The following is a 19,558-nucleotide window of genomic DNA, read 5'->3' as shown; positions in this document are numbered from 1 at the left end:
GGGGCACACAGGGCATGGAGGCCAGGAGGGAGCCTGGGAGGATCACAGGGGGGCATGCACGGCATGGTTGGGGGACACACAGGAGGTATGGGGGCACGCAGGGCATGACGAATATTTGGGACCTTGGGGGGGGCCACGAGGGACCCTGGCGGGGTGCATGGGTGACCCTGGGGAGGCTACGGGAGGGCATACATGCCATGGCTGGGGGGGATCCAGGAGGCAGGGGAGGCACACAGGGCACCCTGGGGGGGACGGACATGTGGGACCCTTGGGGAGTCACGGAGGGGCACGTAAGGCATGGTTGGTGCGGACACAAGGCACGGAGGACCCTGGGGGGGGCAGGAGGAACCCTGGGGGGGTCATGGGAGGGCACGCAGGGCATGGTGTGGGGGGGCACACAGGACATGGGGGACATTGGGGACCCCGGGGGACACGCAGGGCATGTTTGGTTACACACAGCCCGCACGGGGTGCTCGCAGGACTCTTCCCCCCCCTCTCCCCCGGCTCTCCCCTCCATGCCTTCGCGCCCCCCGCGCCGCTTCCCCCCCCCCCCCCAACCCCGCGCCTCTCCCCGCGCATGCGCAGCGCGCGCCGCTCCTTCCCGGCCGCGGGGCCCGCGCCAAATCGCTCCCGCGCGCCGCGCGCCTGCGCGGGGGGGGCCGAGCCCCGCCGAGCCCGCCGCCCCCCCGCCTCCCCCGCGCCGCCCGCCGGGGCACCGGCACCGCCACACCCCCCCACCGCCCCCCCGCAGCGCCCTGCCGGGGCACCGGCACCCCCTCGGCCCGGCCCCAGGTAAGCGCGGCCCCGGCGCGCCCCGCGCGGTCCCTGCGGAGCGTCAGGACGTTACGGCGGGAGACGGCGCCGGCCGCCCCCCCCCCCCCCCCCCGCCTCCGCCTCCTCCTCCCCCCTCCTTCCCGCGCGCCCACGCGGCCCCCCCCCCCTCCTTCGTCCACGGGAGCGCGCGCGCCGCCGGCACCGCGGGGGGGCGGGAACAACCCCCCCCCGGGCATCCCCTGCACCCCCATAGCACCCCCAGAGCCGCCACTGCACCCCCCCCGAGCACTCTTATTAGCACCCCTGCACCCCCCTAATACCCCCTCAACAGCCTCCTTTATCACCCCATAACACCCCCCAGAGCTTCCCCTGCACCCCCACAACACCCTCGCTTTACACCCCTGCACCCTCCCAAACAGCCCGCAAAGCCTCCTCTGCACCCTCCCTCAACACTCCCCATAACACCAACCAGAGCCTCCCCTGCACCCCCCAAGCATTCCCCCTTTACATGCCTGCACCCCCTTAACCCCCCTCCTTAACACCCCCCAGAGCCTCTCCCTCACCCCCCAAGCAGCCCCATAACACTCCCCTGCACTCCCTACCCCCCCAGACACCCCTCAACACCCTCCAGAGCCTCCTGTGCAGCCCCCCTTAACACCCTTGCACCTCCACAACCCCCCCAGACACCCCCATAACACCCCCAGAGCCTCTCATGTGTCCCCCAGCACCTCAGCTTTACACCCCTGCACCTCCCCAAACACCCCCTTAATGCCCCCCATTAACGCCCCTGAAGTCTTCCGTGCACTCCTCCAAACACCTCTCTTAGCAGCTCTGCACCCCCAAACACCCCCTTAACACCCCCAAGCAACCTCATAACACCCCCCAAAGCCTCTCCTGCAACCCCCGAGCACCCCAGCTTTACACCCCTGCACCCCAACCCTCCCAGACACCCCGATAACACCCCCCACAGCCTCTCGTGCACCCCCCAGCACCCCAGCTTTACACCCCTGCACCTCCCCAAACACTCCCTTAACGCCCCCCATTAACACCCCCTGAAGTCTTCCATGCACCCCTCCAAACACCCTTCTTAGCACCCTTGCACCCCCCAAAGCCTCCTGTGCGCCCCCTTAACCCTGCCTTAACATCCCTCCACCCCCCAAACGTCCCCATGCACCCCTCCAAACACCTCCCTTAGCACCCCTGCACCTCCTCAAACACACCCTTAACACCCCTGCACCCCCACATCCCTTTGCATGCCCCCAATTAGCCTGCACGCCCCAAAGCCTCCTGTGCACATCCCCAAATCCCCCTTAACACCTCCCAAAGCTTCCCATGTGCCCCCTAACATCCCTGCACCTGCCCCAGCCTCCCCATACAGCCCCCCCAACCCCTCCCCTTAACACTCCCCCCTTAAGACTCCCGTGCACCCCCTCTTAACACCCCTGCACCCCGACATCCCTGTGCACCCCCCAAACACCTCCCCGAAGAGCCCTGCACCCCCCAAAGCCCCGCATGCACCCCAACACCCCCATACACGACCCCGAAATCCTCCTTCAGTCTCCCCCCAACACCCCCACAGAACACCCACCTGCAATCCTCCCGCCAAAACCTCCATGCAATCACCCCCCAACACTCCCTCCCAACCTCCCATACACCTCCCCAAACCTCCCTTCCATCCTCCCCTCAAACCCCCACATGCAATCCCCCCAGCCCCCCCCATGGAACGCCCCCAAACACCCCTGCAATCCCCCCCAAATACCCCTACATTTGCCCCGCAACACCCCCGTGCACCCCCCAAGGCCCCTGTGCACCCCTGACCCCTGTGCAATCGCCCCAACACCCCCATATAAACCTCCCAACCCCTATGCCACCCCCCACAACTCCCCTTGCAGACCCCCATGGTCCCTCCCCTCCCAGACCTCTTTGCCCCCCTGTGCAGCCCCCCCATAACCCCCCCATCCATGTGTAACCCCTCTCTCAACACCCTGTGCCCCTCCAAAACACCCCCTTGCAATTCCCCACTGAACACTCCTGTGCTCCCAGCCCAGGCACCCCCCTGACCCCTCTGTGATGCCCCCCACCCCCATGGACCCCCCCTCCCCTCCTGTGCATCTCCTGGACTCCTGTGTGGTCTCCCCTTCTCCAGGCTGGAGGGACCCAGTGATGCTGCCTGGAGGGAGGTTGTGGTGAGGTGGGTGCTGGGCTCTTCTCCCAAGTGACAGGTGATGAGATGAGAGGAAATGGCCTCAAGTTGCACCAGGGCATGGTCAGATTGGACAGCACGAGAAATTTCCTCACCAAAAGGGTTCTCAGCCCTGGCAGAGGCAGCCCAGGGAGGTGGTGGAGTCCCCGTCCCTGAAGGGGTTTAAAAGAGGGGCAGATGAGGTGCTCAGGAATGGACAGGGACAGTTGGACTTGACGATCTCAAAGGTCTGTTCCAACCAAGTGATTCTATGGTTCCATGACTTCAGCTGCTCCTCACGTGCTTCCCCTTCACTCCATGCTCTCCTCTGGATGTTCTCCAGCTGCTTTAGATCCCTTTTGTCCTTTGGTGCCTAAACTGCACCCGGTGCTCCAGGTGAGGCCACCCCAGTGTGGAGCAGAGCTGGACAGTCCCCTCCGTTGGTAAGCTGATGATGTCACTTGGTTTCTGCAGTGTGGAAGGGCTTTTTTAGTTGGATTTTTCAAGTGTGACTTTGGAGGAGGCAGTGATGAGCTCCTCCAGCAGCGTGAATCCTCAGAAGTAGTTTGAAATATATTTGGAATTGCACCTTCAACCTGTCGTGACAGTGTTTGGGGAATACCAGTCCCATTTTTTTGCTCCCCATCTTCTCCCTCGCTCTGCCCCTTGCGACCTCCATCCCAGTCCTTTCCCATCTCCTTCCATGCCCATCACCCTCACCCAGCCTGCAGAGCCTGTGGTGGGTTCCTCTCCTCATCCCTCCTCTTGAGATGGAGATTTGCTGATCCTCTTCTCCTTAGGAATGTGAATTCCTTGAAGTCTCCTTGCTCCCTTGGTTTTTCCACAACTGAATTTAGCAGGGAGACCTTCTGACATGGTGCTTCTCATTTCTCTGCAGGCAGCCGGTGACTGAGGGCTCTTCCTCCTGGCTGCCCATTGCTGCCTGCTCCCGCCCCAGGATGGCGACTCCGGACGTCAGCGTTCACATGGAGGAGGTGGTGGTGGTGACGACACCTGACGGCGCGGTGGATGGAGCTGGCATGGAGGAGGTGAAGACAGTGCTGGTCACCACCAACCTGTCCCAGCATGGGTAAGAGACGGGGTTGGTGGACACCGAGGGGATGAGCTGGAAACCTCCCAGCTGTGGTCATAGTCGAGGTGTATTTAATCACCCTCTTTTTGTCCCTATGCCACTTCTCTTTGCGAGGAGCTTAGTGACATCTGGACCATCTGCAGTTCCTCATTAGGTCCTCGCTGACGCCCCTGGGGCTGTGGGCTTTACTGCTCCGAGCTTACACAGCAGGATCCGCTCTGTCTGTTAAAGATGAGTTGCCTGGAATATAAAGCAATGCAACAATTTGGTTTGGATAAAACAAGAAAGGGCAAAAAGCCCCCAAACAACCCAAAATGTCTTTTCTGAAGGCATGGAGGTGATGGAATGGGCACAAATCCGGTTGGAACAGGACACTGATAGCTAAATCCGTGTTCTCCTGCTGTTTGCTTCACTAAGCTGCGTCCCTCCAGGATGGGTCTCCATGAGCAGCTTGCGGTGTAGCTGGGCTCCCCTTCCCAAGGCAGGATCAGGGCTGTGTTTTTTGGCAGAGCTCTGCAGGATCCTCCGCTGCTGGTGACAGGAGACAGGGCGGCAGCACTGAGCTCAAAACCCAGAGTGAATAGGTCTGATCTTTAAAGAAGTGCTGCTGCTTTGCCCAATTTCTGCCTTTCCTGTTGGCATTTCTGACTCAGGGCTGCAGCCTGTTCAGGTCTGGTCTGTTCAGCTGCAGGATGGTCCTGTCCTTGCTTCCACAGCCAAAGTGTCTGGCTGGTACCTTCAAGCCCATAGAGTAGTGGGCTTTTTGCTTTATTTCTCTCCAGTCTTTCGTGGGATGGTGCCGAGAATCCAGAGGTGTTTTAGTGCCTTGCTCTTCAATGAGTAGAAAATCCAGATTCCTGGGTGAAGCTGGATCTGGGCAGGTTTGTCTGATCTAGAAGTCCCCGCACCTGAAATAAGTGGATAGCGAGCAGCTGGTTATTGCTCTCCACACAACGCATTTTTCTCCTGTCCCTAAATATGTCCCGCTGTTCCTGTGTTGGGCAGGACACAGCTTTAATGTTAGAGTGTGGGTGCCGTTCCCACTTGTTCTGCTTTAATGAGTGTAAAACTCATTAACGGATGAACTGGGGGAATGGGGAGAGGCAGCAGGGACCCCACAGGCGGGAGTTGCCCGGCTCCTCCTCTGTATCCTGGGTCTGCAACTGCTTCCAAGAGCCTTTTCCATTCCCAAAAGAGAGCAGGTGGTGGCAGGGAAGAAAGGCTTTGCTCCTCTTGCTTTCTGGTGCACAGTGGCTCCCTTGGTGGTGGAGAGGTGCCTATCTTGCTGATCAGCATCCTCAGTGCAGGTTTCTGGAGGAGATATATCTCTCTCAAGTTTCCACGTGAGGGTGGAGCAGAGGAGAAAGAGGGACACAATCCCTCTGCTTTATCAGTACACACTCTCTTCTCTTCCTCCCATCTGGTTTATGGATCCTCCAGGGAGGAAGATGAGAGCCGTGCTCCCCTGGCTTCGTCATGGCAACTGGCAAAGGCAAGACTGGCTTTGGGATGTGCTGCTGGGGCTTGGATGGTGTTGGAATTCATTCCTGCTCCTGCATCAGCCTCAGGCTGTTCCTCCGGAGCAGGATGGGAGGCAGTGTGGAGGAACTCACCTTGTTTGTGGTTGTCTCCATCTCCATGGTGGACACAGACTTGAGTTGCTTGGATTTTTCATTCTAGCTGTCAGAGTTGCTTTTGCTTCTTTTTCTTTGGAGGATGGGGTTTAAGATGTGGGCTGTGCTACTTCTCCCAATGCAGTAATACCTCTCAGTTGTTATTTGGAGCGGTGTGGATGCAATGGAGTCCTGGAGGAAGCTCCGTTCCAGCTGCTGGCTTTCTGCTGGAGTGTTTCTTCCTGACAAGTCAGTGGAGGTTTTGGGCTAGTGGTGGGTGGAGGCAGATCAGGGTCAGGGCTGTGGGGTGTGGGCTTGGCACGGTGGGAGTGGTTGCTGCCTCTCGCAGCCCTGCAGGAGGGATATCGAAGGCTTTTCTGTGGCTGCATCTGGAGAAATGTAAGAACCAGGCAGGAAACTGGTGCAGAAAATCCTGTTTACAATTCCTCCCTTTTTCTTGTGTCACAGTCACTTGTGTAATTTCATCTCTGTGCAAATGCGTTCGCTTTGAGTTTACCTTTGTGAGCCCTTTTGCATTATCCATCCCCTTTCCCTCAGGGATCTGGTTGCTGTGAGCCACAGAGGCAGCATGCCATCCTGCCGTGCCTTTCTTCCACAGCTGGGGCTGCCCTCGCCTCCCACCGCTCTGAAGCAGCATCTCCCCAGTTACTGGGTGAGGCTGAGCTGCCGCCCACTCTAGTTCCCTTATCTCGGGGCTGCGTCCGATTGGATCTGTACCTGCCCCGTAGCTGGCACGGGGAGGAATGCTTTGAAGCTGCAATTCCACCCCGGAGCTGTGTGTTAGGGGGCCAGGATGGAAAAACCAGTTGCTCTTGAATTTGCTTGTCCCCGTGGCACCATGGCTGGGAAATGTGGTTGCCAGCGAGTCACTGGGGCCATTCTTCTAATCCATCCGTGGTATGAAACGAGGACAAGTTTCAGGTTTTCTTGTTACAGTCTCCCTTAGAAAGTATCTGGAAAGTTAACCATTGTTTCCCTGCTCCTGCAGGACCCTGAAGAGGTCTAGCAAGCTTGGATAATTAATTAGACATAAAATCACAGAGTCATGGCATGGTTTGGGTTGGAAGGGACCTCAAAGCCCATCCAGTTCCAACCCCCTGCCACAAGCAGGGACACCTCCCACTGGATCAGGTTGCTCAAGGCCCATCCAGCCTGGTCTTGAACACCTCCAGGGATGAGGCAGTCACCACTGCTCTGGGCAACCTGGACCAGGGCCTCCCCACCCACACAGGAAAACATTTCTCCCTAAGATCTCATCTCAATCTCCCCATCTTCAACAACAAAACCAAACACATATCTTATAACCCATGAGGAATGGTCTAAGCTGACAGCTGGCTGTGATGCAGAGGTCGTATCCATAAGGGTACCAGCGTGGGCTCCCTCCCTCACACAGGACCCTCACAGCCTGTGTCCTGGATCCCAGCCCTCGATGCCTTTCCTGTCTGAGCATGCCCTGAAGCTCATTAGTGGGACTTGGGGCTTTGTAGGCTGCAGCGAGAGCTGGAACAGGCAAACAGGGAGGGTGTGGATGCTGTGCAGGGCCATCTGTGTGTCTCCGTCGGAGACTAAGGGAAGCCGGAGATGTTCGGGGTGGAGATGATAAAAGCAGTCGGATAGCCAGCCGTTAGTTAGTATGATGAGTATATTGAATGGTCAGAGGCTCGGAGATCAGATCCAGACAGTCTGTAGCTCATGTTATGTTGTCTCTGCTCATGGATCTGCTGTTAAGGTTTGTCAAACTCTTTTAGAGTACATGTGCAGCTCCTTGAGGTCCTACTGCTGGGAGCATCTGCAGCATCTCCATTGTCCAGACAGCAGCAGCGTGTTTTGCACATGTTTTTCCTGGGGAATTCTTCTTGGGCAAAGCTGCCAGAGGCTGGCAGTGACTTCTGAGGGGCTGTGCTGACAGCATCCCTCCATGCCAGCTCCCCAGTACGGGCTGCGCTGGAGGCAGCTCCACAGAGCTGGGATTCAAAGGGAAGCAAGGCAGGGCTGGCTGGACTGCTGGCAGCAATGCTGCCCGCCTGCTGCGGGGCTCTTCATCTCCATACAGAAAACCAGAGCTGAGCCACTCAAAACCAGAGCTGACTTTTAGCTCTTATGGGAAGGCGTAGTCTCAGTGACTTTTGAAGCAGTGTCTCCATGGGGCATCGGGTTTGGGGGTGGCACATCCATGTGGCTTAACTCTGCCTCTCTGTTTCTCTTACTAGCGGGGACATAAACGAAGATACGCTGGAGACCGAAAATGCAGCTGCAGCGGCTGCTGCTGCCTTTACAGCCTCCACGCATCTGAAGGAAGCAGTTCTAGGTAGGTTCAGCCCGTGCCGTAGCCCCCTCGTTGTGCCCTGCTGGCGCCACCTCTCCAGTGTGGCACAACTCGGTGCTGGTGCCAGCTGAGGGGGTCCAGCAGAGCCACCAGCTGCTGCTGGGGAGGCATCCAGATATGCTCTCCTGGGGGATCCCAGGAACATTCTGACAGGGTACCGGGAATGCTCTCACCACCATCTGTGGATGCTCTCCCAGGGAACCCCAAGGATGCTCTCCCCAGCATCCATGGATGCTGTCCCGGGGGACCCTAGAGATGCTGTCCCCAGGATTTGGGGATCTTTTCCTGGGGGCCCCCAGGGATGCTTTCCCCAGCATCTGTGGATGTTCTCCCAGGGGACCCCAGCTGTACTTCTCCCATGGATGCTCTCCCCGGGGGACCTCAAGGATGCCCTCCGCAGGATCGCTGGGAGCTGCAGGGGCTCGGTGGCTGCTGGCTGGGCTGCTGCTGCCCTCTCCTGGTGCAGGATGAGTCCTTGTGTCCAGCCACACCGGCTCCTGTCCTTCCAGCTTGCGACAGGGCGTTAGTTTTGCAGCAAACTCGCAGGCTTTGGTCATTGGTAAAAGTGAATTTAGCGAGCATAGACTGGGACCAGTGGGGCTGGAGTTGCCTTAAGAACAGTTTTGCTCTAAAACCACAAGTCAATGTATAATTACCCAAACATTTTCCTTCCTTTTCTTTTATCAATAATTGAATTTTTTAAGCCCTGGCCACTGATCTCACGCACTCAGCTGCAGCTCGATTGGTATAAACCTGCCTGTGCTGTTTTGCCTGAGAAATCTACATGGTTGTATGCTTTAGTAGCCAAGTGCAGTGAATGGTGGCCACAAACCCCACCACACATCATCTACATGTGTTTTTAACTCTGAGCTTCAAAACTGCTTTATCCCTGTGTACGTCTGGGTGGTGAATGGGAACTGTGACTCACGTTTCTTTTTGGTCTGTCCCTTCCTCTGTTCCCTGTGAGAAGTGAAGATGGCTGAAGACGAGGACAGTTTGGAGGCAGAGATTGTCTACCCCATCACCTGTGGAGACAGCAAAGCCAACCTCATCTGGAGAAAGTTTGTGTGCCCTGGGATCAACGTGAAGTGTGTACAGGTGAGAGCGAAGGTCCCTGAGGTGGAACTCGTGCCTTCCTTTGTCCACGCTGCAGGCTCCCCTGGTTTTGATGACCTTTGGTACGCTGCTTTGCATCAGAACCACACTGTGATGGCAGAGGAGGAAGCTTCTTGGTGCTGTGCTACCTGATGTTTGTCTTCTTGGCCAAGTTGAGCTGTGCTGGCTGAGGAGATGCTGCCTCAATTTAACTGTATTATTGAAGAGTTTGAGATATTTGGGCACTTCCAGTGTCTGCTCAGTTTGAAACGGGAGTTGTTGAAGTTTATTGGTTTGGGACCTGCTGAAGAGCTTCTGCTGTGTCCTGGATAACTCATGGTTAATGTTTGCATGAGCTCAGGAACACACATTCAGTGATGCTGTTGTAAACCATCATGGACATTTGCATGCAGACTAAACAATACCCTGCTGAGGGAAGGGCTCCTCTGAGCTCTGTGGCAAGAGGGCTTTCCAAAGGATGGTCCTTTCCCTTCCTAGGAGAAATGGTCTTTTCCATCCCTGAAGCAGAGGGCAGGTCCTGCCGCAGGTAATGCTGCTGCCTAAAATCGGTCTTCTCTCTCTACCCAAGCCCGTGAACTTGTTCAGAGAAGCAGCTTCTCATAGAGTTTTGGTGAGTGAGCTCTCTGTTGGTCAACATGGGCATTGAAAAGAGGAGACCTGGACTCGGGAAGTGCTTTCTCTGATGGTCTGTGAGGCAGCTCTATGGAGGACTGCCTTATTCTGCACATTGCTTCTAGGTCAGCTCATGGGTTGAGTCACAGCTGGGTGTGGAGGGCAATAAAAGAAGGGAGAAGAGCTGGCTGCTGGTATAACATGTGCCACATTTGGTAGGAGTGCGTGTGGACTGCGAGAGGCCAGAGGTTTCACTGGTATTGAGGGCTGGGCTCAGTGGCAGGAGGTCAAAGACCAATCATGTTGCTCCTTCCCTTGCTTGCCTGGGGCACAGTGTGGCCATGGGCCCAAATGTCACCAGTGCTCGTGAGCTTGTGGACCACGAGCCGCTCACTGCTGGTAATAACGCCTTGCACAAGCTCTGGTGTTTATTGATAGAATCATGGAATGGTACTTGAATATCATCCAGTTCCACTCCCTGCCATGTGCAGGGACACCTCCAACTGGATCAGGTTGTTCCAAGCCTCATCCAACCTGGCCTTGAACACCTCCAGGGATGGGGCAGCCACCACTGCTCTGGGCAACCTGGGCCAGGGCCTCCCCATCCACACAGGAAAACAGTTCTCCCTAAGATCTCATCTCAATTTCCCCTCTTTCAGTTGAAAACTGTTCCCCCTCATCCTGTTCCTGCCCTCCCTGATCAAGAGCCCCTCCCCAGCTTTCCTGGAGCCCCTTTCCATCCTGGATGCAGCTGTCCTGCCTGGGCTGGGCATTTGGCAAACTCCTCTGTACTGTATGCACCCCTAGACCCTTGGCTTTGGGCAGATCTTAACAAACCATGCACAAATCAGTATTCAGCTTTAATTTTAACTTGGTCAATGTTCTCTAAGGTGGGGAAGTGCGTGTTGGCCATCTGTGCTGGTGCTGTGATTTACAAGCACGTTTTGGCTGGGATGCAGCTCCACTGCTGGGCACCAGGAAATGCCACTTGGGCAGCCTGGCTCTGCCTTGGAATCGTGCTCGCAGGGTTTGCTTTTTGTTATTTTATGGCTTGTTCTACTGATGTCATACTTCTGCGTCTCGCAGTTTGACGATCACCTAATTAGCCCCAAGGAGTTTGTCCATTTGGCGGGCAAGTCGACCCTGAAGGATTGGAAGCGGGCAATCCGGATGAATGGGATCATGCTCCGGTGAGTTGCTTCATTTGTGTCACAGAGCAACAAGAAGACACTCCTTCTTCCTGGGGAATAACGGTGGGGTGGGACAGAGCCTTTAGCACGTCTGTTTCACTGCTGACACCAAATGTGCCACTGAATTTTGTCTTGACAGCCTACCCCCTATGTGGTTTGTCCAATGGCTTTGCTTCATCCTTGTGCCTAGGGAATAATTTGGGACAAGAAAGGCTTCCCTAGTCATTTTAGGGCTTGAACCACACAGTTCCCAGCTGGCATAAGGTCTTTGAAAATTAGAATGGCCAGCAGTGGTTGGGTGGTGCTGGCTGTGGGTTCTTGCTGGGACCCACCAGAGGGAAGCCTGGTCATGAGCTGATGCTCCAGTTGCAGCACGTCTGCTTTCTATCACTGTTTTTAACTGCCAAGGACTTATTTAAACCTTATTTATGCAGGCATTTCTCTTCTGTAGTCTTAACTACAGTAATTTAATTCTATGGCCTTCCTGAACACCAGCCTGAGACTGTAATTTAATTACAGTCTGTCTCTGCCTGGAGGCAGGATAAAAACTCATCCCCTCTTTCCTCGGGAACTGTCAGTGGGTTTGTACTCCTGACAGGGTGACATTGCCTGTATTCTTCTGCCTCGATGCAGGCGTCTCCCATTTTCCTTCTAAGCAGCTTTTGCACCACCTAGGTTTTGCATAATAGGCTTAGACTTCAGCAAGGCAGGTCTTCCAAGGAAAAAACACTTTCCAAGGGATGTGTGAAGGCAAGTACAGCAGCTCCTGGGAACAAGTCTTGGGAAGCTCGGGTTGTTGTTGGCCAGCAAAGCCTGGGGATGCTTTGGAGACAATTTAATGAGGCTGGGAAGGTCACATCTGCCAATGTTGCAACCTCCTTTGCTTAAGCTGAGAGACCTTGGTTTAGTTTATAAACAGGGTAATGTCCCAGCTCTTTTTATGAGTGTCAAAAAGGGAAGGAAGGCAAAAGAGAGGAGCCAAAACAGGAGTCAAAAAGGGAAGGAAGAGACTTCTTTCTGATTCATCCCTGGACTGATACTTGAGCTAGCCCTTCTAGGAGCTGCAGGCACGCAGGGGGAAGATGCTGGTGGGACCAGAATGGACCTTCCCTTCTCATCCCTCCTCCTGTCTAAACTAACCAGGAGTTCATCAGACCCAGTGGGGGTTCCTAGGTAAAATTACAGACCCCCGTGCAGAAGAGCCTGCTCAGAGGGGTTGATGGGTTCCTGGAGGTTTGAGGGGTCTGAAGAAACTCCTAGTGCCGGTTGGTCCGGCGGGAAGATGCAGGATGTGATGGGGAAGCAGTCAGAAACCAAATGTGATCCAGCTCTTTACCACAGCTACAGCACAATGTGCTTGATGGGCTTTTTGCTCCCCATGCCAGCCTCTCAAAATGCTTTAGCCCCCCACCCGAAGTATTGCGTAGTTGTTGGCTTTGTGCATGTGGCCAGTACAGGGATGTGGGCACTGTTTTTATTAACTCTTAGTTAATGCTGCCTCTATGATAAGGGCACAGGGGGGCTCATGGAGGGAAATTCAGACCACTGCCTCTGCCTGCTCTCCTGGCTTTTGCTTTTCATCAGGAACTTGGAAAAGCTTGGGGGCGAGGGCTGCCAGGAGCTGTGTCTTGGCTCCTGCTGACCTGCGTATCCCTGTGGTTGCTCCTTCCCTTATAGGAAGATCATGGACTCGGGAGAGCTGGATTTCTACCAGCACACCAAGGTCTGTTCCAACACCTGCCGAAGCACCAAGATCGACCTGACAGGAGCCAGGGTGTCCCTGACCAGCCAGACGTCGACAGAGTACATCCCTCTCACTCCCGCTTCTGCGGATGGTACGTCCAGCCACTCCTTACAGCCTGAACACTGGCCTTGGAAGCATTAACGCATAATGAATGCCATGTAACCAACACCCCTTCTGGTTGCTACTCTTGCTTTGTGGGTTGTTTTACCCTCTGTTTTCTCTCTCTGCTGTAGTGCAGAGAGAGCAGAGTGAGACAGACCCTGTAGCAGAGTGAGACAGAGGTGCTGTTAGAGCAGTAACTCACCTGGTTGCTCTGTGACACACTGCACGGCCCGAAGAGCCAACCTTCTGGCCTCCTGCATCCCCCTAAACTGTGCAGCTGAAGCAGAAGGCTGCAGTTAAGCTGTAAGAAAACAGGAGTCACTGCTCGATGAAGTCCCCTTCTGTCCTCACTGCTGGTCACGCGCTGTGTCCACAGGGCAGGGATCAGCTTCTGCTGCACGAGGTGCCAGGATAGGAATCCCTCCTCCCCCCAGCTCTAACCTGGTTTCTTCCACAATAATTTAAGGTTTTTCACTTAGGAATCCCTGGCTGAATTATTATGGGCTTTGACTGATGAAAGATTAAAGAGAACCAGTGGACACAACAGACTTTTACTTGCAGTCATGCATGTGGCTTATAAAACTGGATTTAAATGGAGCTGTGGCCACAGCTGTAGCCCTAAACTGAATTTGACCTGTAATTATATGCAACTGTTTTGTTAGAAAGCTTTCTTATTTCTAAGCACTTCTATGTTTTATAACTTTTTTTTGCTCCTGAGAGTTAAGAAGATGAGAACACACTCTCCAGCCCCTGTAGAGAGCCCCACACTCCAAGCTGATGGAGCGTGGGGCCAGAGCAAGGACAGGGTGAACTCCTTGGTCGACTCTGCACAGCACCGTTGGCAGCACAGCCCGGGGCTGCAGTGGGGAAGGCAATGCTGATATGTTGCAGCCTGTCCTGAGCCCTCCTGTTAAACGGGGACATCTGCTCACTCGTGGGGAGACACTTCCCATGTCGCTGGGCTGTGCTGGAGTAACCAGAGCCCTGAAGATGCAGAGTAAAGGAGCAGAGTAGTTAGATTTAAAGGCAGTGGCTGAGCGTTACAAATGCTCTGCGAATCTCTGGCTGGATTCCTGTTCATCCCGCTCGTGCACATGGTATGATGGCTGTTCCCCAGCTCTAACTTAACAAAACCACTGAGATCTGACAGAGCTGGAGGGAGAGAGGGAGCCTCCCTGCGTCCCTGCGCAGCTGGGGGCAATGCTCTCCCCTTCGAGGCTTTAGAAACCCTTCAGCCATTCCAGTCCTGGAAACTGTGAGCTGGGAAAAAAAGGGTTGCCAAAAAGACCAAATCTGTTTGACTTTTGCCCTGAGCAATACTGGTGTGTATGTGGGGATAAAGGAGAGTGAAATGCTGCTCTTGGGCATGTGTCCTTGTGCAAGGGTTGTGTGACTGATCCCTGGGGCGCTGCAATCCGCTGTGGAAGAGTAAATACTGCTGGCACAGCAACCATTGGCGGCTTCCCCATCTGCTTGAGTGTCTCTCTGCTCAGCTTTGAGAGCTACATTCAAATAAAACGCAATACAAAGAAGTCAGAGAGGCAGCGAGAGCACTTCCCTCAGAAACAGCCAGTGAAAAATACAGAGAAAAATCAGGATTTGGGGTTTTTTTTTTTTCTTTTCTTTCTTGCTATTGGTTGCAGTGAACGGATCCCCGGCGACGATTACCATAGAAACGTGTGAGGATACCAGTGACTGGAGCACCAGCATCGGAGGTACGGCCTAGGATCTGCCAGGCTTAGCACATCGGGAGCCGGGGGTGGAGGAGATGTAGGGAAAGAGGGCAACAGCAGGGATGAGGGGCAGGACCCTCCTTGTGGGGCAGCCCTGCTTGAGTCTCAGCTGGGATTATTTGCTTGCTGTTTACTGGCATGTAGTGCTGCGTTATATCTTGCCTGCATGTGGTTTGACTGCAGCATCATCTTGGGGTGATGCTTTCAAAGCATTACGATGTCCACCAAAAAAATGGTGGGTGAGAAGCTCCACATGAGCTGGGTGCTTGCAGCCCAGAAGCCGGCTGTGCCCTGGGCTGCATCCAAAGCAGGGTGAGGGAGGGGAAATGTTTTGCTCTAAGAGTGGGGAGGCCCTGGCCCAGGTTGCCCAGAGCAGTGGTGGCTGCCCCATCCCTGGAGGTGTTCAAGGCCAGGCTGGATGGGGCTTGAAGCAACCTGATCCAGTGGGAGATGTCCCTGCCCATGGCAGGGGGTGGGACTGGATGGGCTTTGAGGTCCCTTCCAACCCAAACCTGTGATTTATTCTATGATTCTATGCCAAAGTGAGGGTCCAGTGCTCAGTGTGGCTCTAGGGAAGGAAAAAATCAGAGGGTCTTGAATCATTCTTGCTCCTCTGCTGTGCTTTGAGCAAGGGGCTTTTCTATAGCATTGGTGTCCTGTTCGTGTGACAGAGGATGGGGAAAACATCCTTTTCCAGCTGCCCAGGGTGCACACTTGGGCTGGGCTTTGCCCCAGCACCCTGCACCTACAGCCTGGCAGGGCTTCACCCTAGCAGGAGCTGGGGAGGAAATGCAAAGTGGGTGGCAGTTAAAACCCCCTCCAAGGATTTTGAGGTTTTCTCTTGCTTTCTCTTTTTCCAGATGACACCTTCGCTTTCTGGCGAAGCCTGAAGGACACAGGTCTCCTGGAGGAAGTCATCCAAGAGTTCCACCAGGAGCTAGTGGAGACCATGAAGGGCTTGCAGCAGCGAGCGCAGGATCCCCCGCTGCAGCTCGGGGGTAAGGACCTGGGCACAGGCCTCAGGGCCATCTCAAGAAGGGGCTTGTGAAGATTTTTTCGCCTTAAGGATATCTGGTGGCACTGTAGGGGCATAGTTCACTATAACTAAATCCGATGTCTGGCTGCACCCAGCTAGGTGTTTGACACTTCAGATGGCCTCAGTTCCCCAGCTCCCTGTGCTTGGGCCTTCTTATCTGCTGGGGACGGACAAATGCTTGACTTGGGAGCTGAGGTGGAATTTAGGCCATCGAAATAATGTTGCAGCAACCAGCTACCATGCCAGCAGTTTTGTTGTCACCCCTACTAAGCAGGAGACGATTGTTTGCATGCTAGTGACCTCTTGGACTTTCTCATGACTTCTCCTGTCTTCTCCTCTTCCCCAGCCTCTTATGTGGCCCTCCCACGGATTTTGAGTGTGTTTGCTGCATATGGCTTTTTACCAAGCCCTAAACAATTTGTTTGGGGAATTCTATTTTCCTCAAAGATCTATGTCTTGTTTTTAAGATGCTGTTTTACTCAACAACGTAGTCCAGAACTTTGGAATGCTGGATCTGGTCAAAAAAGTCCTGGCCAGCCACAAATGTCAGATGGATCGCTCGAGGGAGCAGTACACGCGGGATTTGGCAGGTATGTCCTTGGGGCACGCCGGTGCTCTGGCCGTCGCTGCCAGAACGTTTGCTTTCTGTGTAAGAAAGAGGTGTTTGGGTTAAAGCTGGTGCACGCTGAACCAGCGGTGGTGGGACTGGCCGCTGAACCAGCTGTGGTGGGATTGGCTGCTAAACCAGCCGTGGTGGGGCTGCTGCTGCTGCTCAAGTCATCGCTGTGGTCCCTGGGAGCATGTTGCGGGACTGAGCCAACCCTCCTCTCTCTCCAGCTCTGGAGCAACAGTGTGATGAGCACCGCAAGCGAGCAAAGGAGCTGAAGCACAAATCACAGCATCTCAACAATGTCCTGATGACCCTCACACCCGTCTCCGTCCCCACACCTTTAAAACGTCCCCGGCTGACCAGGGCCACCTCCGGACCAGCTGCCATCACCTCCCAAGTCCTGTCCCAGCCGGCACAGCTTGCTGTCACCCCCGGCGTGCCCGTCTCCCAGCTCACCACCCTCCCTCTTGGCAAGGTGGTCTCAACCCTCCCGCCCTCGGTGCTGGGGAAGAGCCCGTCCCAGCCTCCCGCCGCCAGTTCCCCGGCCTCCCCGCTGCTGGGAGGGTACACGGTACTGGCTTCCGCCGGCTCCACCTTCCCCGGCACGGTGGAGATCCACCCGGACGCTTCCAACCTGACGGTGCTGAGCACGGCTGCCGTCCAGGACGGCAGCACAGTCGTGAAGGTGGTGAGCCCCTTCCAGCTGTTGACGCTGCCAGGACTTGGCACAACCATCCAGAATGTGACTCAAATGGCTCCTGGCGGGAGCACAGTTGTGACTGTCCCATCTGGTGCCACCGAAGCCACCGGGGACGAGCACGCTGCCGCTGCCATCGAGGTGACTGCAGTGGCCGACGAGGCAGAGCAGAAGTGAAAGGGGGGCTTGCCTGGAGGGACGCTGGCCGTGCCGCTCTGGGTGGAACTGCCTTTTCTCTGGCCATGCTGTGGGAAGAGGAGCGGTGTAACGAGGGGCACAGGTTAATGACTCGGAGCCACTCGGGTCTGTAATAAGGCTCAGGTCAGAGGGAAGGAGAGGGAGGAAAGACCTGGAGAAGGGAAAGGCAAAAATGCCCTGCCCTGTTTGGAGGAGAGAAGAACAAAAAAAAAAAAGCTTATTTTTTTATAAAACTTTCCTCCCTGTTCTCTTGGAATAGTTATTCCTGCCTTGTCTGCAGGCGTAGCTGGAGAAGCGGCCGTTGGAAGAGAGGGCAGGTGCAGCAGCACAGGGCAGGGAGGTGAAGGCAGTAGTGGAAGGGGAAGCAGGCGAAGTGCTGAGCAGGCGCCGATCTGGCTGCCAAGGGAGTGAACTGCTGGGAGATGTCAGGGAGCCAGAGCTCCCTATCCCGGGGGCCTCTGGGGAGGGAGTGGGGCTGTCCGTGGGCTGCATGCGGTCATCGAGAGCGGGAAGAGGCTCCGTACAGCAGCGAGGCTGCAAGCCTCATGAGCTCGGCTTCTGCGTGTGATTGCTGGTTCTGGGTGGTGGAAACAAGCGGGAGCTCATGTGGCAGTGGTCGTGGTGGGGTGTCCAGGAATGGGGAGAGAGAAGCCCAGGGGGCCAGGAGGAGCTGTTACTGCTGAGGATTTAGGGACTTTTTCTAGTTTTCTCCCATTCTTCGGGATTTTCTTAAGCAGGCATTGATTTTTAAGCAAAGCCCTTTGGTTGTGAGATCACACCATAAGGCAGGTAAGACAGAGACGCACAGTTGAATGTTCAGAGAGATGAGCGCTCCGAGGAGTTTGCACTTGGTAACGTGGGGTGACCCTGGTGTGGGATCAGGCTGGTCCCGATCCCCAGCACCTCCCCAGGTGCCTCATCCCACAGGAGCCGGGCGCTGCCATTCCCTCCCTGCTGGGTTTGAGCAGCCGTTCTCTACTGGGGTGGTCAAACCCCCAGAAACCCTTCTGTTCAACTCGCTGCGAGGCTCCCAGCTGCCTGTTTCTGGGGCACACGTGCCACGGAGCTGCAGCGATGCTCACATTGTCTCTGGCTTGAAGGAGTTGGGTGCTTGAAGTGTTGAGGTTTCTACAACCTTGGTCTGGCAGCAGCAGCGACAACAGGTCACTTTAATGAGCTAATAAATATTTTTTTTTTTTTTTGAAAGAGTGCTGCTGGTTTATTGGATTGCTGCATCAGTTGTGACAGCCAGGGTTGCAAAGTGGGGCTGGGTTGGGACAGGAACACCCACTGTGGGTTGGGGAGGCCTCAAACGCTCCCCGGTCCAGCCTATGTGTCCCCAACTCACGGTGGATGCAGTAAGCAGCAGTGTCTGCCTGGAGGTGGTTTAGGTGTCTTAAAAAAACTTGTTTGTCTTGGGCTGTGCACATCTGCTCTCGTTCAGGGATGTTTGGGATCACTTTGTGTTATTTTTCCACCTTTCATCTTAGATTTCACTGTGAGTGGATGCAGCATCGTCCCGTGAAAAAACTCTTTGCAGCTGTGCCTCTGCTGAAATCTGCATCCTGGAATGGTGCGGAGAGGGTGGGGGGTGGCAGGGCCGCATCCTGGAATGGTGCGAGGAGGGTGAGGAGGTGGCAAGGCTGTCGCTGAACACATAGCTTTGCTCTTGGCACTCAATGCTGTCTCCACCTCTGATACTGGCAGCAAACTCGGCACTGGGCACCCGCTGCCATGCTGCCCATAACATCCTAATAGAGCACCAGGTTTGACTTAGAAAAGCACTGGGTTATGAAGCTGAGTTGAGTGCTTTTTGGGGTGCTGTGCAGAGCTGGTCTGTCTCTGGTGTGGGCAGGGCTGGCAGAGCCTGGAATGTGCTCCAAAGTCTAATCATCCATGGGGCAGCTGGGGCAGAGTCGGCTGCACCCAGCGCTGATAACCACCAGCTCCTAGAGCTGTATCTAGAAGAGTTATGACATGTGACATGCCATCAGGAGGAAAAGTGATTTATTCCTCTAAAGCATTAGGTTCTATTTCGTTTTGGCTGAGCCTGAACCTGGGGCCACAGCTGATTAGCAGGAGTTGTGCCTAATGGGACGCTTTTCCCTTCCAGGCTGCTGGCTGTTAAGATATCACAGCCTTTTCTTCTTTGCAGTCTCTGTACTCGGGACAGCATTAGTGTGTCAGACCAAGGAAATATAAAGGTGTGATGACCGTGAACCTCTTCCTGCCTTTCCAGCATGGGCAGCATTGCTGAGCTGGACCTGAGGTGGTGTTTCCAGTCCAAAGCCCCCTGTTCCCGTGCTGTGACAGTGAGTAAAGTTCGCTCTGGCCACAGGGACACCTTCCCATAGCAGTGCTGGGAGCTGGAACGCGTTGGTGCGTTTGTGCAGCCCTCGAGGGCTGTGAACTCAGTGCCCTGCACCAGACCTCTCTGCATTGGACAAACCCATCCAGGTTATCCAGGGACTGCAGGAAGAGAGGGGAGGGCCAGGTTGAAGGGGCATGGCT

At 55.3% G+C, this 19,558-nt stretch overlaps 1 protein-coding gene across 3 annotated transcripts; it reads left to right on the top strand.

Moving 5' to 3' along the window:
- Window positions 1-691: 691 nt before the first annotated feature.
- GMEB2 (glucocorticoid modulatory element binding protein 2) lies at window positions 692-18,221 on the top strand. Of its 3 annotated transcripts, none has more exons than XM_054081748.1 (10): window positions 692-792; window positions 3,855-4,046; window positions 7,894-7,991; window positions 8,977-9,107; window positions 10,824-10,927; window positions 12,605-12,762; window positions 14,417-14,488; window positions 15,367-15,504; window positions 16,010-16,132; window positions 16,380-18,221. In XM_054081748.1, exons 2-10 carry the CDS (start codon window positions 3,916-3,918, stop codon window positions 17,024-17,026), a joined length of 1,602 nt encoding a protein of 533 aa, XP_053937723.1. In that variant the 5' UTR covers window positions 692-792; window positions 3,855-3,915; the 3' UTR covers window positions 17,027-18,221. The 3 variants fall into 3 exon arrangements, with proteins under 3 accessions (XP_053937723.1, XP_053937722.1, XP_009560950.2); XM_054081747.1 differs by lacking the exon at window positions 692-792 and adding an exon at window positions 2,975-3,399; XM_009562655.2 differs by lacking the exon at window positions 692-792 and adding an exon at window positions 2,976-3,399 and having other exon boundaries at window positions 8,980-9,107.
- The last annotated feature ends 1,337 nt before the right edge of the window (window positions 18,222-19,558 follow it).

This window comes from Cuculus canorus, chromosome 16 (genome assembly GCF_017976375.1).
Source record: "Cuculus canorus isolate bCucCan1 chromosome 16, bCucCan1.pri, whole genome shotgun sequence".
Taxonomy (NCBI): Eukaryota; Metazoa; Chordata; class Aves; order Cuculiformes; family Cuculidae; genus Cuculus; species Cuculus canorus.
Note: the sequence above shows the minus strand (reverse complement) of the source record. Positions and strands in the feature narration are given on the sequence as shown.

What these genes read in the sequence shown, in the direction of transcription:
- GMEB2 (XM_054081747.1), top strand. Translation starts at nt 3,236, where the DNA reads ATGACTTCAGCTGCTCCTCACGTGCTTCCCCTTCACTCCATGCTCTCC. An exon ending in TCAACGTGAAGTGTGTACAG is followed by an intron (nt 9,108 to 10,823) that starts GTGAGAGCGAAG and finishes TGCGTCTCGCAG; the next exon opens with TTTGACGATCACCTAATTAG. An exon ending in ATGAATGGGATCATGCTCCG is followed by an intron (nt 10,928 to 12,604) that starts GTGAGTTGCTTC and finishes CTTCCCTTATAG; the next exon opens with GAAGATCATGGACTCGGGAG.